Consider the following 27,535-nt stretch of genomic DNA (forward strand, 5'->3'; position numbering starts at 1 on the left):
TTCACCTCCCATTACTTCCTATGGGTGAAAAAACGCTGAAAGAAGCGACATGATCTATTTTCCAAAAACCATGCAAAGCACAACATACGCAGCAAAAAAAAACAAGATGTGTGAACAAAGAATTCCGGTCTTTCTCATAGACTTTGCTGGTACTGCAAAACGCAGCTGAAGATTTGCATAAAAATCTGCAGCAAAAAAATGCTGAAAAACCCAATGTGTGAACATAGCCTAAGATTATGAAAAATCAATAATAATCAGTAACATTTACATCACTGGCGGGAGAATTAAAGGACAGATTCATGGGAAGGGAAATCCCCCAAATCTGCTAAAGGAAGTCCTGGTAAAAGTAGAAATAAACTCAAAAAATAGCCACATTACCTATAGAAAAAATAGGGGAATAAATGTGAGCGCAAGTTCATCCTTAATCTCCATCGTCCTATAGATAATATATTATATGCGGCAATTACACGGGACTGGCAGAAAGTGACGGCTTACACGATGCAGCGATCCCTGAACCTGTTCTGTCATAGAGAAGGACGCGATGCCGGAGATCAATCAGCAGATAAAGGATGGGACCAATGTGAATAACTGGATAATAATAATCCGGGGGAAGCAGAAATGTGGACGCGACTGTAATAACATTTTATTAGGATCAGAAGCTGAATGGATGATGTCTGCAGCGCAGCCCTATAGGCTTTAGTGGCAGCTCTGACGTATCCGTGTTCCTGAAGGGCACGAAACCGCAGCAATCCATGAGTGCTCCTGTCATCCCTCTGCCTGCCACAGTCCATGAGCGCTCCTCTCACCCCTCTGCCTGCCACAGTCCATGAGCGCTCCTCTCACCCCTCTGCCTGCCACAGTCCATGAGCGCTCCTCTCACCCCTCTGCCTGCCACAGTCCTTGAGCGCTCCTCTCACCCCTCTGCCTGCCACAGTCCATGAGCACTCCTCTCACCCCTCTGCCTGCCACAGTCCATGAGCGCTCCTCTCATCCTTCTGCCTGCCACAGTCCATGAGCGCTCCTCTCATCCCTCTGCCTGCCAGTCCATGAGCGCTCCTCTCATCCCTCTGCCTGCCACAGTCCATGAGCGCTCCTCTCATCCCTCTGCCTGCCACAGTCCATGAGCGCTCCTCTCATCCCTCTGCCTCCCACAGTCCATGAGCGCTCCTCTCACCCCTCTGCCTGCCACAGTCCATGAGCGCTCCTCTCACCCCTCTGCCTGCCACAGTCCATGAGCGCTCCTTTCATCCCTCTGCCTGCCACAGTCCATGAGCGCTCCTCTCATCCCTCTGCCTCCCACAGTCCATGAGCGCTCCTCTCACCCCTCTGCCTGCCACAGTCCATGAGCGCTCCTCTCACCCCTCTGCCTGCCACAGTCCATGAGCGCTCCTTTCATCCCTCTGCCTGTCGCATAGATGTCCAAAAGACTAATGGAATAAAGGACGTTTTCATTTTTGTATATAAGGACTGGTGAGTGCGGCTCTTTCTTTTTTGTACCTTGTTTTCATAATAATAATAATGAGTCTGTAATACTCCGCACATTATAACCCGTCCTCTCGGTTCCCGCCGCTCTCAGGACAAGCGTCTCGCTGGTGGTTATGAGAGCGTTCCCACCGTGGACATCCACATGACGCAGGTCGGGTACCAGGACGAATGGTTGAAGTTCCTGAAGGATTACATCGCGCCCGTCACCGAGAAGCTGTTCCCCGGATACTACACCAAGGTAACACCCTCCTCGCCCTGTTCATCGCCCGTTTCTCCGCCCGTCGTTACTCCACCCTCCTCGCCCCGTCCATCGCCCGTCGTTACTCCGCTCTCCTCGCCCCGTCCATCGCCCGTCGTTACTCCGCTCTCCTCGCCCCGTCCATCGCCCGTCGTTACTCCGCCCTCCTCACCCCTACTATCGCCCGTCGTTATGTCTGCGCTGACCCTCCATCTTCTTCTTAGGCCAAGGCGTTCCTGAACTTCATAGTGCGGTACCGGCCCGACGAGCAGCCATCCCTGCGCCCGCACCACGACTCCTCCACCTTCACCATCAACGTCGCCCTCAACAATAAAAACATCGACTATGAGGTGGGTGGCATCATGTGACCAGTCTTGTGCCTGGTGGGTAATGGGGGCATCACGTGGTCAGTTGTGAGTAATGGGGGGCATCATGTGACCAGTCTTGTGCCTGGTGGGTAATGGGGGCATCATGTGGTCAGTTGTGGGTAATGGGGGGCATCATGTGGACAGTCTTCTGCCTGGTGGGTAATGGGGGCATCATGTGGTCAGTTGTGGGTAATGGGGCCCATCTTGTGGACAGTCTTGTGCCTGTCTGGTGGGTAATGGGGGGCATCATGTGGACAGTCTTGTGCCTGGTGGATAACTGAGGGGCATCATGTGGTCAGTCATGTGCCTGGTGGGGGTCTCTTGTCCGCTGGTATTTCCAGGCTCGGGGGTGATCTCTGCTCAGCAGGTCTCCATAGTGGGGGCTGTGGCACTAACATGGCGCCTCTTCCTCCGCAGGGCGGTGGCTGCAGGTTCATCCGCTACAACTGCCATGTGGAGTCTCCTCGGAAGGGCTGGTCCTTCATCCACCCGGGGCGGCTGACGCATTACCACGAGGGGCTGCCCACCACCCGGGGGACACGCTACATCATGGTGTCATTCGTGGATCCTTGACCCCCAGGACTCCTCCCGTGTAGGACACTAAGCAGAGGGGGCTGTCAGACACCAGACATGGCGGCTGCACCGTCTCTGCCCCTAGAGGGCAGTCATCAGCAGATTCTCGTCTTCCCCCAGTGCTCTCCGCCATCACTGTGGTGTCGCTGCCGATCTTCATCCCACGCTGCCTTCATGTTACCAAACCCTCAGGAGCCCGAGAAGCCGCCGCGCCCAGACGCTTTATAAAGAGCATTCGCTGCTTTTGTACAAAACGCTTTAAATTATTCGCTGCCAAAAGTGTATTTTTTTTACTTTTTTTTTTTAATGGAAATATTTTTAATGAAAACTGAAATTGTGCAATAAATAATTCTGGTATCTGGTGTAATATCTACTGTGACCACCGGAGGGCGCCCTTGAGCCCGTGTGTGCGATACATAGAGTAGGGTTCAAAATAATAGCAGCGAGTTCAGAAACCTGAGGTCTCACAAAATCTACAGCATTACGACCATCGCCCGAACATGAGGCATCACAAAATCTACAGCATTGGGACCATCGCCCGAACAGGAGGTCTTACAAAATCTACAGCATTGCGACCATCGCCCGAACATGAGGCATCACAAAATCTACAGCATTGGGACCATCGCCCGAACCTGAGGCATCACAAAATCTACAGCATTGGGACCATCGCCCGAACCTGAGGCATCACAAAATCTACAGCATTGGGACCATCGCCCGAACGTGAGGCATCACAAAATCTACAGCATTGGGACCATCGCCCGAACCTGAGGCATCACAAAATCTACAGCATTGGGACCATCGCCCGAACGTGAGGCATCACAAAATCTACAGCATTGGGACCATCGCCCGAACGTGAGGCATCACAAAATCTACAGCATTGGGACCATCGCCCGAACGTGAGGCATCACAAAATCTACAGCATTGGGACCATCGCCCGAACGTGAGGTCTCACAAAATCTACAGCATTGGGACCATCGCCCGAACCTGAGGCATCACAAAATCTACAGCATTGGGACCATCGCCCGAACGTGAGGCATCACAAAATCTACAGCATTGGGACCATCGCCCGAACGTGAGGCATCACAAAATCTACAGCATTGGGACCATCGCCCGAACGTGAGGCATCACAAAATCTACAGCATTGGGACCATCGCCCGAACCTGAGGCATCACAAAATCTACAGCATTGGGACCATCGCCCGAACGTGAGGCATCACAAAATCTACAGCATTGGGACCATCGCCCGAACGTGAGGTCTCACAAAATCTACAGCATTGGGACCATCGCCCGAACCTGAGGTCTCACAAAATCTACAGCATTGGGACCATCGCCCGAACGTGAGGTCTCACAAAATCTACAGCATTGGGACCATCGCCCGAACGTGAGGTCTCACAAAATCTACAGCATTGGGACCATCGCCCGAACGTGAGGTCTCACAAAATCTACAGCATTGGGACCATCGCCCGAACCTGAGGCATCACAAAATCTACAGCATTGGGACCATCGCCCGAACATGAGGCATCACAAAATCTACAGCATTGGGACCATCGCCCGAACATGAGGTCTCACAAAATCTACAGCATTGGGACCATCGCCCGAACCTGAGGCATCACAAAATCTACAGCATTGGGACCATCGCCCGAACATGAGGTCTCACAAAATCTACAGCATTGGGACCATCGCCCGAACGTGAGGCATCACAAAATCTACAGCATTGGGACCATCGCCCGAACATGAGGTCTCACAAAATCTACAGCATTGGGACCATCGCCCGAACCTGAGGCATCACAAAATCTACAGCATTGGGACCATCGCCCGAACCTGAGGCATCACAAAATCTACAGCATTGGGACCATCGCCCGAACCTGAGGCATCACAAAATCTACAGCATTGGGACCATCGCCCGAACGTGAGGTCTCACAAAATCTACAGCATTGGGACCATCGCCCGAACGTGAGGTCTCACAAAATCTACAGCATTGGGACCATCGCCCGAATTGAGGAATCATAAAATCTACAGCATTGGGACCATCGCCCGAACAGGAGGAATCATAAAATCTACAGCATTGGGACCATCGCCCGAACAGGAGGAATCATAAAATCTACAGCATTGGGACCATCGCCCGAACAGGAGGTCTCACAAAATCTACAGCATTGGGACCATCGCCCGAACCTGAGGCATCACAAAATCTACAGCATTGGGACCATCGCCCGAACCTGAGGCATCACAAAATCTACAGCATTGGGACCATCGCCCGAACCTGAGGCATCACAAAATCTACAGCATTGGGACCATCGCCCGAACGTGAGGTCTCACAAAATCTACAGCATTGGGACCATCGCCCGAACGTGAGGTCTCACAAAATCTACAGCATTGGGACCATCGCCCGAACATGAGGTCTCACAAAATCTACAGCATTGGGACCATCGCCCGAACAGGAGGAATCACAAAATCTACAGCATTGGGACCATCGCCCGAACAGGAGGAATCATAAAATCTACAGCATTGGGACCATCGCCCGAACAGGAGGAATCATAAAATCTACAGCATTGGGACCATCGCCCGAACATGAGGCATCACAAAATCTACAGCATTGGGACCATCGCCCGAACATGAGGTCTCACAAAATCTACAGCATTGGGACCATCGCCCGCTGTTCTCTAATTCACAACGTGAAGAGAAATGTAGATAATTTGTAACTACTTTTACAGAAAATAACAGAAAACGAACATTGTTCTGTTCTAAAAAATAGCAGGGTCTGAATTTGTCTTTACAATCTCACAATATGTCTCTTTTTCTGAGGATTTATCATTCCTGAGAATCACTAACCTGATATTTAGTTGTTACCCGCAGTTTTTTAGAACTGCGTCACATCTATGTTGCATAGAGTCAACCAACTTCTGGCCCCTGTTCTTCCAGCCCAGGAGGTTTTCACTACATCCCACAGTTATTTGGCATTTGTTGGCTTTGCTTCAGAAACGGCATTTTTGATGTCCCCCCCAACAAGTGTTCTATCAGATTAAGGTCCGGGGATTGGGCTGGCCACTTCATAACCTCAATTTTGTTGGACTGGAACCAAGATTTTGCTCGTTTACTGGTGTGTTTAGGGTCGTTGTCTTGGTGAAACACTCAATTCAAGGGCATATCCTCTTCAGCGTAAGACAACATGACCTCTTCAAGTATTTTAATATCTGCAAACTGGTCCATGATCCCTGGTATGTGGTAAATAGGTCCGGACCAAAAGTAAGAGAAACATGCAAATATCATGATGCTTCCACCATGCTTCACTGTCTTCTGCAGGGCTGTGGAGTTGGTAAGCCAAACCTCCGACTCCTCAATTTCCACAACCGGCTCATGTGCATAGATTCATCTCCGCTAAAAGTCCAGACCCCGAGATCAGGAATAGGACGGACATTTATAGGACATTTCAGAACTTTCCCAAACTCTTATGGAAAAATATTCCCCACAAACTGCATTGAACGACTGCACCCAATTTATTATATATTTTAGTTGGACTCAGACTCCACAGGTCTTCAGGGTGTACTGTGGCTGAATGCAGAGTTTGGGGGGGGGGGTCGTCTGATGAACGGTCTGCTGCCCTTGGACCAAAAAAGACTTTCTTTCATCAGTCCACAAAATGTTTCTCCATCTCTCTTTAGGTTCTTTAGCAAATTGTATTGGCTTCAGTACGTGTATTTTTTTTTTTTTTTTTTTTTTTTTAACAGTGGGACTTTGCGGGAGATTAGTGTCACACAGGAGTCTTCTAACTGTCCCAGTCCTCATAGATAACCTGAGACTGTGATCCTCCTGGAGCTGATCACTGGCTGAGCCTTTGCCATTCTTCGATCCATTTGAATGGTGGTCTTCTGTTTTCTTCCGCGTCTCTCTGGTTTTTCTTTCCATTATAAAGCATTGGAGATCGTTTCAGCTGAACAGCCGATCATTGTCTGCACTTCTTTATAAGTTTTACCCTCTCCAGTCAACTTTTTAATCAAAGTCCGCTGTTCTTCTGAACAATGTCTGGAACGCCCTATATTTCTCAGGCTTTCAAGGAGAAATGCATTTACAACATGTGCTGGCTTCATCCTTACATAAGGGCCCCCTGATTCACAGATGTTTCTTCACAGAATGATTGACCCCTACACTGCTATTATATTGAACTCACCCCAGTACAATTAATTATTCACATACACAGAGTCAGAATCCTGCAGATCATGAATGCGGAGTCTGGGGGTTTTCTTACAATCTACTGCACCGACTGGTAAATTGTTTGATATTATCTTGAACACTACTGTAGAGAATACAGGTGTATAATGGAGGTGAGGGAGAAACGCTGCCGTGGGAGAGGCTCCATCTACTGTGCGGAGCCGGGTGCCGCTGTCCCTCCGCTCGCTGCCCGTCTGCTGTGACATCTTTGCCCCGGAGTCGCCTCGCTGATGCAGTAGAACGGCCTGGTGTCTTGGTGATGCGCCCAGTCTCACTCTGGTGTATGACCTACGACATGGACACTGTCTTCCACAACCTTACCGTTTAGCAGAGTACATTTGTTCCTCGCCCAGTTGTCAGCCTCTTACACCGCTGTTTCTGTTTCAGTTAATGACTAGGAATGTACGAGCATAGAGGATGAAACAAAGTCCCTGACTGTACAAGTGACCTAGCTGAAGGCGACGGACGGCCACAGACTGTGCATTTTGTGAAATAAGACATTAATCCTTCCATGGCTGGAGCTTCTTTGTGGGTCTTCAGCTCTCCTCTCAGCTCTCCTGAGCGGAGCGTCACAGCCTCAGATAGATCGGGAGCCTTGCAGGAGGTCCGTACACCGCTCCGTGCTCGCAGCGATTCTGCATTTATTCCACACCTGCCTATAACTTTTGCACAGCCCTCAGCTATGGTGTCTTTTAGCGTTTGCTGCCTCCGTGTATAATAGCGCACTATTGTCTCTGTTATCAGCTGCACAGTTCCACTATCACCGTCCAGGGTCGCCACCTTGTGCACACTTTTCTAACTGCACCTGAAGTGTGTCACTGGTGACCTGTACTATTCCTGCGCCGGATGGTGGAGTCTGTACTACAGGAGGATTCGCTGCTCGGACCACAGCCATGACAGACGGGGAGGGGAACGTACCGTGTGTGCCCCCCGACAGAAGCATGGAAGGTGATCAGCGCCGGAAAACCGCTCCGGATCATTTAGGCAGGCAGAGTCAAAACCCTCTGTAGGGGCCATGGTCCGGTCAGGAGACCCCCGTAGTTATACACCACCTCTCTATGGGGTCAAGGTCCGGTCAGAAGACCCCCGTGACCTAAGACATTGTGAGCTGCAATCGCGACCATGAAGTCACACTGGATCCGGTGGGTCCTGACCACCTTCTTCGCGCGGCTTGTCGCAGGTACAGACCCTGGTGGGCTGCAGTGCAACCCCTTGCATTATTAGACATCGGTGCCACGTCCACTCACTATGTAGCCCCAGCCTGAAGGGTCTCTCCCAATCCACAAGACGCCACTGATCCCAAAAACAAGCAATAAAGCCTCATCTTCACGGCGTCAAGAAAATCCACATCAATAAACTAGCGGTGGGACTGTCGTAGCGGTGCAGGACACCGTGCACACACTGACCACAACGACAGCCGCACAGGTCAGTAAGAATGGTCCCCAGCGACCACGTCCAATGTAGCCTAATCCTGAGGGCCATGTTCAGCTTCTCATGTAGGACGGTTATAGAAGACTCCCGCTGTATTTCTAGAGGAGATGGCGCCCTGGCTGCAGGTACACAGTACGCTGCCCACCAGCCACGGCCGACCTGCACTGAGGGGGTCACACGCCGGCTGATGTATGGCCCCGGGCCGTGTAGAAAATCAGCACTGTGGACTGTTTGGAACCACATCTGGCAGAGGGTTACAGCGTTCCTGGTTCACCGTCTCTGCCCTGGACCATTCATGGCGGGGTTCTTTATAGACAAGGAACCACATTTACATAGTCCTCCATTCCTTCTGAAGGTCGTGGTAGTGATTACTATATACGGTGCTCTCCATCTGCATCTTGTACCATCCCTTCTCGGTGGGGTTCTCCAGACGCTGCACACCACCTCTGCGCCTTCCTCCATCGCTCCTGAAGGCCGTTCTCAGTGGGGTTCTCCAGACACTGCGCCCCACCTCTGCTCTTTTCTCCGTTTCTTCTGAGGGCCATTCCTGGTGGGGTTATCCAGCCACTGCACACCTCTCCTCTGCACCTGCCTCCATCCCTTCTGAGGGCCGTTCTCAGTGGTGTTCTCCAGATGCTGCACACCACCTCTGCACCTTCCTCCCTCCCTTTGGAGAACCGTTCGAGGTGGGGTTCTTCAGATGCTGCATCCCACCTCTCTGCCTCCCTCCGGAGGACCGTTCGTGGTGGGGTTCTCGAGACGCTATGCATCCCCTCTGCACCTTCCTTAGCCCCTCCTGAGAGCCGTTCTCTGTGGGATTCTCCAGGAGTGATGCACCACCTTTGCGTGTTCCTCAGTCCCTTCTGAGACCCATCGGTGGGTTCCTCCACACGCGTTTCACCACCTGTGCTGTCCTTCATTCCTTCGGAGGACCATTCTCGGTGGGGTTCTCGAGACGCTGCACAGCACCTGTGCCTTCCTCGGGCCGTTCTTGGTGGGGTTCTCTAAACACGATGCACCACCTCTGCACCTTCCTCCATCCCTTCTGAGGGTCACGTGCGGTGGGGTTCTCCAGACACGATGTACCACCTTTGCGCTTTCCGCTGTTCTCGGTGGGGTTCGCCAGATGCGATGCATGACCTCTCCGCCTTCCTCTGTCCATTCTGAGGGCCGAGCTCAGTGGGGTTCTCCAGACGCTGCTCACCACCTCTGCACCTTCCTCCATCCCTTTGGAGGGTCGTTCTAGAGTTCTCCAGATGCTGTGCACCACCTCTGTGCCTTCCTGAGAACCATTCTCAGTGGGGGTCTCCAGCAACTATGCGTCACTTCTGCTCCTTTTTCAGCCCTTCTCAGGGCCGATCTCCAAACGCTGGGCACCACCTCTACGCCTTCTTCTTTCCCTTCTGAGGGCTGTTCTCGGTAGGGCAGACAATGGCAGCAGCATGGCCAAAGCTCCGTCCATCCATTGTAAACAATGGCATCACAATAGTATAATTACACCATGTGGCCGCCGCGGAGGGCAGTCGCTCAGCCCATAAATATATAGAATACAACTCGGAGCTCCTTCCATCACATCCAGCCGCCGGCTCCGGGGCAGAACACCCCCATCACCCATGGACGGATCATGTGACGGCGGCTCCCACCAGGTTACGTCTCGGCGTAACAAAGTAAATTCAGAATTAATCAAAAATTCACATAAAAACCCCCGAAGTACAGATGCAAATGTGGGCGATTACATCCTACTATGCAGAGGACGTGTCCACCCTGCTTTACCCTACATCTAGCCACCATGTGGAAGGTACCGGCACCTGCTGTCAGAGAAACCCTGCATCCTACATAAGGTGACTCTACAGTGTGAGGCTCCCGATGTGGCTCTAGAGGGCAACTCGCCTGGAGTTGCCAGAAGATGATGAAACCTCACGTTACGTCTGCGCCGAGCAGGAAACTGCACTGCACCATCACAACAGAAATGTTTTACTCCACATTACAGGCACGTGGCGGACAGTACGACACAAATACTTCCCTGCGCCCATAAAAAGTCAGCAGAGCGCAGCCCGACCACCCTAGAATCCTTCATGTGCTCGGAGGTTGGCCCTCAGTGATAAAATGTGACAAATCCAGGTGGCAGTCAACGCAAAGTCTGTGCAACGTGCGACCATACACAAGAGCCGGGTCCTCAGACATGGATGGTCTCCCACACAGTCATATTCCGCAGCCCCCGGGGTAGACGGGGTCTGGGCAGTAGATCACGCGGACATCCAGGCGGAGGAACCACCAATCATTCTGAGCCAGACATGTCGGCCATGACGCCTGATACCCAGGAACCCACACTCCATACGAGGACTGACAGCGGCGAACACTAGGGGGCGCCTTAGTTCAGGTCCTGGCGGCAGACAGCAGAGGGCTCCTTAGTCCTGGCAGCAGGGGACATTTTGGCTCGGACTTGCTGGATGATGGGGACCACAACTCTCATCATACATAAGGAGGCAGAATCGCAGACCCCTGAGCTCCAGGCTCGGACACCCGGATTTGGCAGTAGAAGGCGCCCTCTAGTCGTTGTGTCCACGCCCGGCTGGATCCAGGTAGTGCTGGGACATGTGGTGCACGCCCCATTATACCACTCAGTCCTGGTACCACGCCCAACACATATAAAATCTCAGAGGAACAGAGAACCCGCCGCCATCGCTGCCCCCCGAGCGCCTCCTCCATCCACACCTAATCCGCTCCTCAGCGGCTGGCGGGGTCAGGTGACCAGCTGGCGGGCGGCCTGCAGGACGCGGTAACGCTCGCGCAGATTCCTCCTCCGCACATGCTCATTGGTGATCTCCTGGACGTAGCGGGAGGGGAACCAGCCCTTCTTCCCATCGCCGAGGCGGATTCCCTCGTACCAACCTGAGAAGAGAGGAGGAGAAGGTATCAGATACTGGACACGCTGCACTGTAGAGTGTCAGCTCCGCAGGCGAGACCCCAGGCACAGCCCCCGCACCTTCACACGTCTTGCGCAGGACGTTGATGATGTCGGCAGGCTCCAGCGTCAGCTCGTCGGCCTGAGTGGCGGTGTACTGCTCCACACAATGCACCTGGGGGCAATCTGAGGGCGGAGAGGAACGGGGTCACCACCGGGGCGTAATCACCATATAATCACCGAGCAGAGGACACTCACCCCAGTCCTCGTATATCGTGTCACTGCCCGCGGAGCTGTCACTGCTCTTACTGGGGAAGACGGCCGCCCACCGGTGCAAGTCAGACCTAGGGGGAGACGGCAGGTGAGACCAACAACCCCACAGTAGCACCCTGCAGGGGCCGGGGCTAGTAAGAAGCGCTCCGGAGGGGGAGAAGTCACTCACTGGCTGGGCGCCTTGAAGAGCCGGTCACACGTCTTCCTCTGATGATTCTCCAGTAAGGTGAGGAAAAAGCTGTTCTCCATGGTGGGGCAGGACTGGAGCTGGACCAGGGAGCGATGAGCATAATCCAGGACCATGTGTCTGTCCGAGCTGGAGGGAAAGACGGGAACAGCATCAAGTACACGCGGACGAGAGAGAGGAAGAACGAGGGCGACAAAGCGGAGGAGGAGCGGCGGCGACGACGCCGCCAACAACGCGAGGGCCACAAAGCGGAGGAGCGGCGACGCCGCCAACAACGTGAGGGCCACAAAGCGGAGGAGCGGCGACGCCGCCAACAACGTCAGGGCGACAAAGCGGAGGAGGAGAAGCAGCGACGCCAACAACGTGAGGGCGACAAAGCGGAGGAGGAGCGGCGGCGACGCCAACAACGTGAGGGCCACAAAGCGGAGGAGGAGAGGCGGCGACGCCAACAACGTGAGGGCCACAAAGCGGAGGAGGAGCGGCAGCGACGCCAACAACATGAGAGCAACAAAGCGGAGGAGGAGAGGCGGCGACGCCAACAACGTGAGGGCCACAAAGCGGAGGAGGAGAGGCGGCGACGCCAACAACGTGAGGGCAACAAAGCGGAGGAGGAGCGGCGGCGACGCCAACAACGTGAGGGCAACAAAGCGGAGGAGGAGAGGCGGCGACGCCAACAACGTGAGGGCCACAAAGCGGAGGAGGAGCGGCGGCGACGCCAACAACGTCAGGGCGACAAAGCGGAGGAGCGGCAACGCCGCCAACAACGTGAGGGCGACAAAGCGGAGGAGGAGGAGCGGCGGCGACGCCAACAACGTGAGGGCCACAAAGCGGAGGAGGAGTGGCGGCAACATCACCTTTTCTTCTGGGTAATTAGCAGGAAGTCATTGAACAGGAAGAAGTAGACGGGGACGAGTTTGGGTTTGATACCAAAGAGGCTTCCTTTCTGCTGAACCTCGCAGAGCTCGCCCTGCTTCTCCAGGAAGCGGTTGTGAGAGATGATGGGAACGGCCTAAAACAAGACGCACCCAAAAGATGACATCACTGCCGTGTGAGGCCACACCCACAAAATGACATCATCACACTGCAAGGCCAAAGGCCACTCCACTCCCCTCACTTTTATCTTATCAAACTCGATCTTGGAGGAGATGTAGATGAGCTCCTCCGTCTGCTTCATGCGGCCAACCTCACGGTTACACTCCTGGATGATCTGTGGGATTAGGACACACGTGAGACGCGCCTGTGAGTAATGGCGTCATGCACCGTACACCCAGCTGTGGTGCTTACCTGCGACACGGCCTCCAGGGCTTTGCTGGCAGTGCGCTCGCCCTCGGACCCCTCCTCCGTCCTCTTCAGGATATTCTGGAGAAGATGAAGCCAGGTCAGGTGACAGGTGTGGAGAGCGCCAGTACGCAGGGGGCGTGGAGAGCGCCAGTACGCAGGGGGCGTGGAGAGCGCTAGTACGCAGGGGGCGTGGAGAGCGCCAGTACGCAGGGGGCGTGGAGAGCGCCGGTACGCAGGGGGCATCGTACCTCTATCAGCATCTTGATGCGAGTGATCCTCTGGAACGGCAGCAGCAGAAACGACATGAAGGGTAAGCGCTGGCACTGGGGCAGCTCCTGCAGGCGGCACAGCACGGCGTGGAACTGCGGGTTCTTCTCCCTGAGGAGGAGGAGTCATTCAGGAGAAAGCGGAGAACACCCACCGCAGTGCAAACTGTACGCCCCCAAATGTGGTCGTGCAGGAAGTGTGTGCGCCCCCAAATACACATATGCATAAACTCTACATGTGTCCCCTCCCCCCGTGTACATGCGCAGGCGGTGTGACGTGCGTCAGGGCCTCACATGAGCTCGCTGTACGTCTTCTCCTGGTACACCTGGTTCCGGACATAATCTATGTACACGGAGAAGTGATGCACGGCGTGCTGATGGATCAGGTCACAGATATCCGAGATAATGACGTCTTCATCCACCCGAGACTCCAGATCCACGAGGAAACTGCAGAGACGAGGAGAGTAACCCAGCGAGGCTACAGCAGCCAGCAACAGCAGTGCGCGCCACACACGGCCGTGACCGGCCCTCCTCAGCGCGCGTCACACACACACACACACACACACACACACACACACACACACACACACACACACACACAGGGCCCTCAGCGCGCGTCACACACACACACACACGGCCCTCAGCGCGCGTCACACACACACAGGGCCCTCAGCGCGCGTCACACACACACAGGGCCCTCAGCGCGCGTCACACACACACACGGGGCCCTCAGCGCGCGTCACACACACACACACACACGGGGCCCTCAGCGCGCGTCACACACACACACACGGGGCCCTCAGCGCGCGTCACACACACACAGGGCCCTCAGCGCGCGTCACACACACACACACACACACGGGGCCCTCAGCGCGCGTCACACACACACACACACGGGGCCCTCAGCGCGCGTCACACACACACGGGGCCCTCAGCGCGCGTCACACACACACACACACACACGGGGCCCTCAGCGCGCGTCACACACACACACACACGGCGCTCAGCGCGCGTCACACACACACACACACGGGGCCCTCAGCGCGCGTCACACACACACGGGGCCCTCAGCGCGCGACACACACGGGGCCCTCAGCGCGCGTCACACACACACAGGGCCCTCAGCGCGCGTCACACACACACACACACACACAGGGCCCTCAGCGCACGTCACACACACACACAGGGCCCTCAGCGCGCGTCACACACACACACACACAGGGCCCTCAGCGCGCGTCACACACACACACACAGGGCCCTCAGCGCGCGTCACACACACACACACACACACAGGGCCCTCAGCGCGCGTCACACACACACACACAGGGCCCTCAGCGCGCGTCACACACACACACACACGGGGCCCTCAGCGCGCGTCACACACACACGGCCCTCAGCGCGCGACACACACACACACACACACACACACACACACGGGGCCCTCAGCGCGCGACACACACACACACACACACACACACACACACGGGGCCCTCAGCGCGCGACACACACACACACACAAACACACACACACGGGGCCCTCAGCGCGCGTCACACACACACACGGGGCCCTCAGCGAGCGTCACACACACACACACGGGGCCCTCAGCGCGCGTCACACACACACACACGGGGCCCTCAGCGCGCGTCACACACACACACACGGGGCCCTCAGCGCGCGTCACACACACACACACGGGGCCCTCAGCGCGCGTCACACACACACACACACGGGGCCCTCAGCGCGTGCGACACACACACACACACACACACACGAGGGCCCTCAGCGCGCGTCACACACACGGGGCCCTGAGTGCGCGTCACACACACACACACACACACACACACACACACGGGGCCCTCAGCGCGCGTCACACACACACACACACACACACACATACGGGGCCCTCAGCGCGCGTCACACACACACACACACACGGGGCCCTCAGCACGCGTCACACACACACACGGGGCCCTCAGCGCGCGTCACACACACACACACACACGGGGCCCTCAGCGCGCGTCACACACACACGGGGCCCTCAGCGCGCGTCACACACACACACACGAGGCCCTCAGCGCGCGTCACACACACACACACACGAGGCCCTCAGCGCGCGTCACACACACACACGGGGCCCTCAGCGCGCGTCACACACACGGCCGTGACCGGCCCTCCTCAGCGCGCGTCACACACACACGGGGCCCTCAGCGCGCGTCACACACACACGGCCGTGACCGGCCCTCCTCAGTGCGCGTCACACACACACACACACGGCCGTGACCGGCCCTCCTCAGCGCGCGTCACACACACACACGGGGCCCTCAGCGTGCGTCACACACACGGGGCCCTCAGCGCGCGTCACACACACACACACACACACACGGCCCTCAGCGCGCGTCACACACACACAGGGCCCTCAGCGCGCGTCACACACACACACACACACACACGGGGCCCTCAGCGCGCGTCACACACACACACACACGGGGCCCTCAGCGCGCGTCACACACACACACACGGGGCCCTCAGCGCGCGTCACACACACACGGGGCCCTCAGCGCGCGTCACACACACACACACACGGGGCCCTCAGCGCGCGTCACACACACACACACGGCGCTCAGCGCGCGTCACACACACACACACACGGGGCCCTCAGCGCGCGTCACACACACACACACGGGGCCCTCAGCGCGCGACACACACGGGGCCCTCAGCGCGCGTCACACACACACAGGGCCCTCAGCGCGCGTCACACACAGGGCCCTCAGCGCGCGTCACACACACACACACACACACACACACACAGGGCCCTCAGCGCGCGTCACACACACACACACACACACAGGGCCCTCAGCGCACGTCACACACACACACAGGGCCCTCAGCGCGCGTCACACACACACACAGGGCCCTCAGCGCGCGTCACACACACACACACACACACAGGGCCCTCAGCGCGCGTCACACACACACACACAGGGCCCTCAGCGCGCGTCACACACACACACACACACACACACACACACACACGGGGCCCTCAGCGCGCGTCACACACACACGGCCCTCAGCGCGCGACACACACACACACACGGGGCCCTCAGCGCGCGACACACACACAAACACACACACACGGGGCCCTCAGCGCGCGTCACACACACACACGGGGCCCTCAGCGAGCGTCACACACACACACACGGGGCCCTCAGCGCGCGTCACATACACACACACGGGGCCCTCAGCGCGTGCGACACACGGGGCCCTCAGCGCGCGTCACACACACACACACGGGGCCCTCAGCGCGCGTCACACACACACACACACACGGGGCCCTCAGCGCGCGTCACACACACACACGGGGCCCTCAGCGCGTGCGACACACACACACACACGAGGGCCCTCAGCGCGCGTCACACACACGGGGCCCTGAGTGCGCGTCACACACACACACGGGGCCCTCAGCGCGCGTCACACACACACACACACATACGGGGCCCTCAGCGCGCGTCACACACACACGGGGCCCTCAGCGCGCGTCACACACACACACACGGGGCCCTCAGCGCGCGTCACACACACACACACACACACACACACACACGGGGCCCTCAGCGCGCGTCACACACACACACACGGGGCCCTCAGCGCGCGTCACACACGGGGCCCTCAGCGCGCGTCACACACACACACGGGGCCCTCAGCGCGCGTCACACACACACACGGGGCCCTCAGCGCGCGTCACACACACACACGGGGCCCTCAGCGCGCGTCACACACACACACGGGGCCCTCAGCGCGCGTCACACACACACACGGGGCCCTCAGCGCGCGTCACACACACACACGGGGCCCTCAGCGCGCGTCACACACACACACGGGGCCCTCAGCGCGCGTCACACACACACACACACACACACGGGGCCCTCAGCGCGCGTCACACACACACACACGGGGCCCTCAGCGCGCGTCACACACACACACACATGGGGCCCTCAGCGCGCGTCACACACACACGGGGCCCTCAGCGCGCGTCACACACACACTCGGGGCCCTCAGCGCGCGTCACACACACACACGGGGCCCTCAGCGCGCGTCACACACACACACGGGGCCCTCAGCGCGCGTCACACACACACACGGGGCCCTCAGCGCGCGTCACACACACACACGGGGCCCTCAGCGCGCGTCACACACACACACACGGGGCCCTCAGCGCGCGTCACACACACACACACACACACACACACACACACACGGGGCCCTCAGCGCGCGTCACACACACACACGGGGCCCTCAGCGCGCGTCACACACACACACACGGGGCCCTCAGCGCGCGTCACACACACACACACACACACGGGGCCCTCAGCGCGCATCACACACACACACACACGGGGCCCTCAGCGCGCGTCACACACACACACACGGGGCCCTCAGCGCGCGTCACACACACACACACGGGGCCCTCAGCGCGCGTCACACACACACACACACACACACACGGGGCCCTCAGCGCGCGTCACACACACACACACACATGGGGCCCTCAGCGCGCGTCACACACACACACACACACACACGGGGCCCTCAGCGTGCGTCACACACACGCACGGGGCCCTCAGCGCGCGTCACACACACACACAGGGGGCCCTCAGCGCGCGTCACACACACACACACGGGGCCCTCAGCGCGCGTCACACACACACACACACACACACACACACACACACACACGGGCCCTCAGCGCGCGTCACACACACGGGGCCCTCAGCGCGCGTCACACACACGGGGCCCTCAGCACACACACGGGGCCCTCAGCGCGCGTCACACACACGGGGCCCTCAGCACACACACGGGGCCTCACACACACACGGAGCCCTCAGCGCGCGTCACACACACACACGGAGCCCTCAGCGAGCGTCACTCACACACACACACACACACACACACACACACACACACACACACACACACACACGGGGCCGTCAGCGCGCGTCACACACACACACGGGGCCGTCAGCGCGCGTCACACACACACACACACACGGGGCCGTCAGCGCGCGTCACACACACACACACGGGGCCGTCAGCGCGCGTCACACACACACACACACACACACGGGGCCGTCAGCGCGCGTCACACACACACACACACACACACGGGGCCCTCAGCGCGCGTCACACACACACACACACACACACGGGGCCCTCAGCGCGCGTCACACACACACACACGGGGCCCTCAGCGCACGTCACACACACACACGGGGCCCTCAGCGCGCCTCACACACACACACGGGGCCCTCAGCGCGCCTCACACACACACACGGGGCCCTCAGCGCGCCTCACACACACGGGGCCCTCAGCGCGCCTCACACACACACACGGGGCCCTCAGCGCGCCTCACACACACACACGGGGCCCTCAGCGCGCCTCACACACACACACACGGGGCCCTCAGCGCGCCTCACACACACACACGGGGCCCTCAGCGCGCCTCACACACACACACGGGGCCCTCAGCGCGCGTCACACACACACACGGGGCCCTCAGCGCGCGTCACACACACACGGGGCCCTCAGCGCGCGTCACACACACACACGGGGCCCTCAGCGCGCATCACACACACACGGGGCCCTCAGCGCGCGTCACACACACACGGGGCCCTCAGCGTGCGTCACACACACGGGGCCCTCAGCGCGCGTCACACACACGGGGCCCTCAGCGCGCGTCACACACACACACACGGGGCCCTCAGCGCGCGTCACACACACGGGGCCCTCAGCGCGCGTCACACACACACACACGGGGCCCTCAGCGCGCGTCACACACACGGGGCCCTCAGCGCGCGTCACACACACACGGGGCCCTCAGCGCGCGTCACACACACACACACACACACACACACACACACACACACACACACACACACACGGGGCCCTCAGCGTGCGTCACACACACGGGGCCCTCAGCGCGCGTCACACACACACACACACACGGGGCCCTCAGCGCGCGTCACACACACACGGGGCCCTCAGCGCGCGTCACACACACACGGGGCCCTCAGCGCGCGTCACACACACCATTACTCACCTCTCGCTGACTTCTTTCACCTTCAGGATATTAGAGAACAGGATTTTCTTTTCCCTGATCACCAGCGTTTCCTGCAGATCCCGGGAGCCCAGAAAGTGTTCTGTCAGCACATTCATGGAGCGGAGGTACGAGGCCTCAGAGGTCAGCACCTCGAACATGCTCTGCGGACAGACAACACGTGATATGGGAGCTCCTCCCCTCAGTGCACTAGCCCCACCCCCTCTGCAGCTCCCCCCCCTGTGCACTAGCCCCACCCCCTCTGCAGCTCCCCCCCCTGTGCACTAGTCCCACCCCCTCTGCAGCTCCCCCCCTGCGCACTAGTCCCACCCCTTCTGCAGCTCCCCCCCTGCGCACTAGTCCCACCCCTTCTGCAGCCCCCCCCTGCGCACTAGTCCCACCCCTTCTGCAGCTCCCCCCCCTGCGCACTAGTCCCACCCCTTCTGCAGCTTCCCCCCCCTGCGCACTAGTCCCACCCCTTCTGCAGCTCCCCCCCCGCGCACTAGTCCCACCCCTTCTGCAGCTCCCCCCCCGCGCATTAGTCCCACCCCTTCTGCAGCTCCCCCCCGGCGCACTAGTCCCACCCCTTCTGCAGCTCCCCCCCCTGCGCACTAGTCCCACCCCCTCTGCAGCCCCCCCCTGCGCACTAGTCCCACCCCCTCTGCAGCTCCCCCCCTGTGCACTAGCCCCACCCCCTCTGCAGCTCCCCCCCTGTGCACTAGCCCCACCCCCTCTGCAGCTCCCCCCCCTGTGCACTAGTCCCACCCCTTCTGCAGCTCCCCCCCTGCGCACTAGTCCCACCCCTTCTGCAGCTTCCCCCCCTGCACACTAGTCCCACCCCTTCTGCAGCTTCCCCCCCTGCGCACTAGTCCCACCCCTTCTGCAGCTTCCCCCCCTGCGCACTAGTCCCACCCCTTCTGCAGCTCCCCCCCTGCGCACTAGTCCCACCCCTTCTGCAGCTCCCCCTGCGCACTAGTCCCACCCCTTCTGCAGCTCCCCCCCTGCGCACTAGTCCCACCCCCTCTGCAGCCCCCCCTGCGCACTAGTCCCACCCCTTCTGCAGCTTCCCCCCCCCTGCGCACTAGTCCCACCCCTTCTGCAGCTCCCCCCCTGCGCACTAGTCCCACCCCTTCTGCAGCCCCCCCCTGCGCACTAGTCCCACCCCTTCTGCAGCTCCCCCCCCTGCGCTTTAGTCCCACCCCTTGTGCAGCTCCCCCCCTGCGCACTAGTCCCACCCCTTCTGCAGCCCCCCCCTGCGCACTAGTCCCACCCCTTCTGCAGCTCCCCCCCCTGCGCACTAGTCCCACCCCCCTCTGCACAGCTTCCCCCCAACGCACTATTCTGAAGCCACTCCCCCACGCACAACTTCCACCCCCTCAGCCTCCTCTTCCGGATGCATCGCCCGCTCCCGGGAGCTCACACTTTCTCGCCTCTCACCTCCTGCATTTTCTTCTCGTCGTTGCTCATACTGTCCAGGACGCCGCTCTCTATCACAGATGGTAATTCCTGCCACAGGGTGTTGTGAGGGGCCGCTGACCTGCGCCCTTGTTTCGGGGAACCCCCGCCAGAGAGGGGGCTTTCCTGCGAGGAGTCGTAGCTGGTGAAGCTACTGTTCCGGGCGACTGTCTGTCTCCGGATCTCCTTGTTGATCACGCTCTGGCGGTAGGTCTGGTACAGCGGCTCTGCACACGAGACACAAGTCAGGAGACCACACGGCAAAGTAGGCTCCACTCACCGCACCCACCTATACGTACCGTCCCGCAGGTGCGATTCCCAGTCTATGGACTTCGGACTCTTCACAGTTGGAGTCCTAAAAGCAACGAACAAGAATATGACAGAAAGACCCCAAATACCGAGGAAACTTATAATATACACCATGTACTGACCTCGTCATGAAACGGTCCGGAGACACGTCCACCAAGTCTGCAGAACATAAAATATGGTCACATCAGTCGTAGTATAATACTGCCCCCTATGTACAAGAATATAACTACTATAATACTGCTCCTATGTACAAGAATATAACTACTATAATACTGCCCCCTATGCACAAGAATATAACTACTATAATACTGCCCCCTATGTACAAGAATATAACTACTATAATACTGCTCCTATGTATAAGAATATAACTACTATAATACTGCCCCCTATGTACAAGAATATAACTACTATAATACTGCTCCTATATACAAGAATATAGCTACTATAATACTGCCCCCTATGCACAAGAATATAACTACTATAATACTGCCCCCTATGCACAAGAATATAACTACTATAATACTGCCCCCTATGTACAAGAATATAACTACTATAATACTGCCCCCTATGTACAAGAATATAACTACTATAATACTGCTCCTATATACAAGAATATAACTACTATAATACTGATCCTATGCACAAGAATATAACTACTATAATACTGCTCCTATGTACAAGAATATAACTACTATAATACTGATCCTATGCACAAGAATATAACTACTATAATACTGCCCCTATGTACAAGAATATAACTACTATAATACTGCCCCTATGTACAAGAATATAACTACTATAATACTGCCCCTATGTACAAGAATATAACTACTATAATACTGCCCCGTATGCACAAGGATATAACTGCTATAATACAGCCCCGTATGCACAAGGATATAACTGCTATAATACAGCCCCCTATGCACAAGAATATAACTGCTATAATACAGCCCCCTATGCACAAGAATATAACTACTATAATACTGCTCCTATGTACAAGAATATAACTACTATAATACTGCTCCTATGTACAAGAATATAACTACTATAATACTGCTCCTATGTACAAGAATATAACTACTATAATACTGCCCCTATGTACAGGAATATAACTACTATAATACTGCTCCTATGTACAAGAATATAACTACTATAATACTGCCCCTATGTACAGGAATATAACTACTATAATACTGCCCCTATGTACAGGAATATAACTACTATAATACTGCCCCCTATGTACAAGAATATAACTACTATAATACTGATCCTATGTACAAGAATATAACTACTATAATACTGCCCCTATGTACAGGAATATAACTACTATAATACTTCCCCTGTGTACAGGAATATAACTACTATAATACTGATCCTATGTACAAGAATATAACTACTATAATACTTCCCCCTATGTACAAGAATATAACTACTATAATACTGCCCCCTATGTACAAGAATATAACTACTATAATACTGCTCCTATGTACAAGAATATAACTACTATAATACTGCCCCCTATGTACAAGAATATAACTACTATAATAGTGCCCCTATGTACAAGAATATAACTACTATAATAGTGCCCCCTATGTACAAGAATATAACTACTATAATACTGCTCCTATGTACAAGAATATAACTACTATAATACTGCCCCTATGTACAAGAATATAACTACTATAATACTGTTCCTATATACAAGAATATAACTACTATAATACTGCTCCTATGTACAAGAATATAACTACTATAATACTGCCCCCTATGTACAAGAATATAACTACTATAATACTGCCCCCTATGTACAGGAATATAACTACTATAATACTGCTCCTATGTACAAGAATATAACTACTGTAGTGCCGGCGTCCCTGCCCTCTGCTAGGCAGGGACGCTGCTCCCCTCACCGCTCTGCTCCGTGCCCGGCTTCCTCCCCCCGCTCTGCTGTCAGCGCGCGCTCCGTCCCGGCGTCCTCCTCCTGCTCTGCTCTCAGCGCGCGCTCCTTCCCGGCCCCTGTGCTTAGGGCGCGCGCGCGCTCCCCTCCTCTTAAAGGGGCCGCGCGCGCCGCCCTAAAGAGTCCCCGGCCAATGGCCGGAGGACTTCATCATATTTAAGGCACCTCCTCCAAAATGGAGGTGCCCGAGCAATGTTGTTTGCACCTGTGTCTCACCTGTGCTTCAGCCCTCAGGTCCCGTTGCCAGTTACCTGCCAGTTTCCTGCCAGTTACCTGCCAGTTACCTGCCTGATTCCTGCCTGAATACTTGTTACCTGTCTGCCAGTCTGAGGTCCGACGGTCTGCCTTACTACTCCTGTCAGTCTGTCTAAAGGACCAGCTTGCCCGCTCACCTGGGAGCGCATATCAGCTACCTGCCTGCTTGCCTGAGGTCCGACGGTCTGCCTTACTACTCCGGTCAGTCTGTCTATGGACCAGCTTGCCCGCTCACCTGGGAGCGCATCTCCGTTACCTGCCTGCTTGCCAGCCCGGAGGCTCCGTTGTCACATGCTGTGACCACCAGCTATCTCAGAGACTCTTGCCCGCTCACCTGGGAGCGCATCTCCGTTACCTGCCTGCTTGCCAGCCCGGAGGTCCCGTTGTCACGTGCGGTGACCACCAGCTAGTCCAGAGACTCTTGCCCGCTCACCTGGGAGCGCTTCTCCGTTACCTACCTGCCTGCCAGCCCGGAGGTTCCGCCGTCACGTGCCGTGACCACCTGCTATTCCAGAGACTCTCGCTTGCTCACCTGGGAGCACACATCTACCATCTGCCTGCTAGCCTACCCGGAGGCTCTGCCATCACAGGTCGTACCTACCCCTTACCCAGAGACTGCCCTGATCACTTGCCGTAACTCCCTGTCCGTTCACCCAGAGACTGCCACCCGCTCCCTTACAAGGGCCGCCCCCTTGTATAGTAGCTCAGAGGTTCCGCCTCCCGGACCCGTTACAGTTTGCTCGGGCCATGGAACCCGGTGGCACCCAAGCTCCCTCGCTCTCGGACCTCTGTCTTGAACTGTCCCGTCAGAGGTCCCAACAGGAGGCCATCCTGGGTCACCTGCGGAATGTTAATACTCGCCTGAACACTCTGTCTGATCCACCAACAACCTCCGCCAGTGCCATATCTTGCAATCCGGCAGCTCCGCTGCCCACTAATACTATGGTATCCTACCCCGGACCCCGGCTTTCTGCACCTCCTCGCTTCGGAGGCGACCCCGTCCAGGCTCGGGGCTTCTTAAATCAGTGCACCCTGCATTTTGAACTTTTGTCCTACCAGTTTAACTCCGACCGGGCCAAAATTGCCTTCATCATGTCCCATCTCACCGGGGAGGCCCTGGCCTGGCTGAATCCTCTATGGGAGAGAGGAGACCCGCTGGTGTCCAACTTGCCTGCTTTTCTCACGGCTTTCCGGAAAGTCTTCGACGAACCCGGACGGAAGACCTCATCTGCATCATCGTTGCTACGCCTCCGTCAGGGGAGTCTCACCGTGGGCCAATATGCCATACGGTTCCGTACCCTTGCCTCGGAGCTGGCCTGGGATAACGACGCTCTGGTTTCCGTCTTCTGGGAGGGTCTGTCCGGCCGTATTAAAGATGAACTTGCCGGTCGGGACATTCCTACCACTCTCGATGACTTAATAACTCTTGCCACCCGGATTGACCTACGGTTCCAGGAGCGTGCCAAAGAGGTCACCCGTGAGAGAAGGATTCCACGTTTAGCTCCTACTTTCCAGAAACCCGTCATTCCCTCCATCTCTCCCCAGGTACACTCTCCTGAGCCTATGCAGGTCGACCAGACCAAGATGGTCAAAACCCGTCAGGACTCACGCCGTGCCGAGGGGAGCTGCTTCTACTGTGGCAGTAAGGAGCACCGGATCCGTGCCTGCCCGGAGAGGTCGGGAAACGCCTGTGTCTAGGTTCGCTCAGAGAGGTCCACCTAGACAAGAATAAATCCTCTCCATCCCTGCTGTTGTCAGTTTCGATCATCTACGGGGAGAACCGTTATTTCGAACTAGCCCAACTTGACTCTGGAGCAGCCGGGAACCTTATTTCACAGTCCCTGGTTGAGAAATACCGCATCCCCACCAAACCTCTGGCTGTACCCTTGTCTGTCGCTGCCGTGGATGGGGGCCTCTTACCTCGCCCCATTCAACTCATCACCGAATCCATTACCCTGCAGGTGGGAATGCTGCATTCTGAAAGTATCTCCTTTCATGTTCTGCCTGGACTCTCTCACGCCCTCTTGCTAGGTTTGCCCTGGCTCCAGAGACATGCACCCGTGCTAGACTGGCAAACCGGAGAGGTCCTTCGCTGGGGACAAGACTGTCATAAAACCTGCCTGGTTCCCGTCCATCCCGTCCGTCCCTCTCCTACCCCAGCTAATCTACCTGGACTTCCGATTCCTTATTGGTCTTATGCAGATGTCTTTAATAAAAAGGAGGCAGAGACATTACCACCACATAGACCATACGACTGTCCCATCGATCTGCTACCCGGTACTACTCCTCCCCGTGGGCGTATCTATCCTTTATCCGCTGCTGAGACCCGGTCAATGTCCGAATATATTGAGGAGAATCTGGCCAGAGGATTCATCCGGAAATCTACCTCCCCGGCGGGAGCAGGCTTCTTTTTCGTCAAAAAGAAGGACGGCTCTCTCCGTCCCTGTATAGACTATAGAGGCCTAAACTTGATCACGGTGAAGAATAAGTACCCCCTTCCGCTCATTCCAGAATTATTTGATCGTCTGAGGGGGGCTAGGATCTTCACCAAACTGGACCTTCGTGGGGCGTACAACCTGGTTCGTATTCGTCAGGGGGATGAATGGAAGACGGCATTCAACACCCGGGACGGCCACTATGAATACCTGGTAATGCCCTTTGGTCTCTGTAACGCTCCTGCCGTCTTTCAAGAGTTGGTCAATGACATCTTCCGGGACCTTCTCTACTCCTGCGTAGTGGTGTACCTGGACGACATCTTGGTCTTCTCTCCGGATCTCCAGACTCACCGGAGGGACGTTCGTCAGGTCCTGCTCAGGCTAAGGCAGAACCATCTCTACGCTAAATTTGAGAAGTGCCTCTTTGAGCAGACCTCGCTTCCGTTTCTGGGCTACATTATCTCTCAGACCGGCCTACAAATGGATCCTGAGAAACTGTCTGCCATCGAGAAATGGCCCCGACCGGAGGGGTTGAAGGCCATTCAGCGATTCCTGGGCTTCGCCAACTACTACCGCCTCTTCATACCACACTTCTCTTCCCGGACGGCCCCAATTTCTGCGCTCACTCGTAAAGGTACTAATCCCAAAGAGTGGCCATCCGAAGCAGAGGAGGCCTTTCTTTCCCTTAAACAGGCCTTCTCTTCCGCCCCGGTGCTGCATCGCCCAGATGGCAACAAGCAGTTCTTCCTGGAAGTTGACGCCTCCTCCTCTGGAGCCGGAGCGGTACTTACTCAAAAATCATCTTCCGGGAGGATGGTAACTTGTGGCTTCTTCTCTAAACTCTTCTCCTCCTCTGAGCGCAACTATTCCATAGGAGACCGAGAGTTATTGGCCATCAAACTGGCATTGGAGGAGTGGCGTTACCTGCTCGAGGGGGCTCTTCACCCGGTAATAATTTACACTGACCACAAGAACTTGGCTTACCTCCAGCATGCCCAGAGACTTAACCCGCGCCAAGCCCGGTGGTCCTTGTTTTTTGCTCGTTTTGATTTTGTCCTTCATTTTCGCCCGGCTGACAAAAACGTCAAGGCGGACGCCTTGTCTCGATCCTTTCTGGTGTCTGATCTCGAGGAGGATCCGAAACACATCATCGATCCCGCCAGAGTAATGCAGGTGGCTCCCGTGAGTCTAAATCGTCTTCCTCCTGGTAAGACGTTCGTACCAGTACCTGATCGGGAGAAGATCCTACACTGGGGTCATTCGTCTAAACTAGCTGGCCACGCCGGTCAGAAAAAGACCCTCCAGCTTATTACCCGGCACTACTGGTGGCCTAACCTGCACAAGGATGTAATAGACTTTGTTTCTGCCTGTGTGTCCTGCGCCCGCAACAAAGTTCCGAGACACCTGCCGGCCGGCCGCCTCCTACCTCTGCCAGTACCTGCTGCCCCCTGGCAGCATATAGCGATGGACTTCATTACTGATCTGCCCGTCTCTGCCGGTTGTACGGTCATTTGGGTGGTCGCTGACCGCTTCTCCAAGATGGCTCACTTCACTCCACTGCCAGGTCTTCCGTCTGCACCCGAGCTGGCTAAAGACTTTATCCGCCACATCTTCCGTCTTCATGGCCTGCCCCGTCACATCGTGTCGGATCGTGGGGTACAGTTCACTTCCCGTTTCTGGAGAGCCACTTGTAAATTGCTGGACGTCACCCTGGACTTCTCCTCCGCTTACCACCCACAGTCTAATGGTCAAGTGGAGCGGATCAATCAGAACCTGACCAGTTACCTTCGGCACTTCGTTAATGCCCACCATTCTGACTG

General features: G+C 56.4%; 2 protein-coding genes across 7 annotated transcripts in view; one reads left to right on the top strand and one right to left on the bottom strand.

The window, feature by feature from the left end:
• Positions 1–3,021, top strand: part of PLOD3 (procollagen-lysine,2-oxoglutarate 5-dioxygenase 3) — a 60,187-nt gene extending 57,166 nt beyond the window's left edge. The window contains exons 17-19 of the mRNA XM_073654547.1: positions 1,577–1,723; positions 1,948–2,073; positions 2,509–3,021. Coding sequence (XP_073510648.1) covers positions 1,577–1,723; positions 1,948–2,073; positions 2,509–2,664 — 429 coding nt within the window. The 3' untranslated portion in view covers positions 2,665–3,021. The remainder of the gene's footprint in view (positions 1–1,576; positions 1,724–1,947; positions 2,074–2,508) is intronic.
• Positions 3,022–5,262: 2,241 nt separating this feature from the next.
• The window catches only part of LOC141167155 (ephexin-1-like), a 37,224-nt gene continuing 14,951 nt past the window's right edge, over positions 5,263–27,535 (bottom strand). For 3 of the 6 annotated variants that reach the window (XM_073654550.1, XM_073654552.1, XM_073654551.1), the window contains exons 4-16: positions 21,191–21,227; positions 21,059–21,114; positions 20,742–20,986; positions 19,308–19,468; positions 13,507–13,659; positions 13,195–13,324; positions 12,950–13,024; positions 12,780–12,872; positions 12,520–12,674; positions 11,648–11,794; positions 11,464–11,549; positions 11,287–11,391; positions 5,266–11,192 (exon numbers count right to left, since the gene is read on the bottom strand). In XM_073654550.1, coding sequence (XP_073510651.1) covers positions 11,044–11,192; positions 11,287–11,391; positions 11,464–11,549; positions 11,648–11,794; positions 12,520–12,674; positions 12,780–12,872; positions 12,950–13,024; positions 13,195–13,324; positions 13,507–13,659; positions 19,308–19,468; positions 20,742–20,986; positions 21,059–21,114; positions 21,191–21,227 — 1,592 coding nt within the window. In that variant the 3' untranslated portion in view covers positions 5,266–11,043. Of the gene's footprint in view, positions 11,193–11,286; positions 11,392–11,463; positions 11,550–11,647; positions 11,795–12,519; positions 12,675–12,779; positions 12,873–12,949; positions 13,025–13,194; positions 13,325–13,506; positions 13,660–19,307; positions 19,469–20,741; positions 20,987–21,058; positions 21,115–21,190; positions 21,228–27,535 lie in introns of all 6 variants that reach the window. The other 3 variants (XM_073654549.1, XM_073654553.1, XM_073654548.1) reach the window with 3 other exon arrangements.

Source organism: Phyllobates terribilis, unplaced genomic scaffold, assembly GCF_046119375.1.
Source record: "Phyllobates terribilis strain yellow unplaced genomic scaffold, ASM4611937v1 Scaffold_11__3_contigs__length_659146591, whole genome shotgun sequence".
NCBI classification, from domain to species: Eukaryota; Metazoa; Chordata; class Amphibia; order Anura; family Dendrobatidae; genus Phyllobates; species Phyllobates terribilis.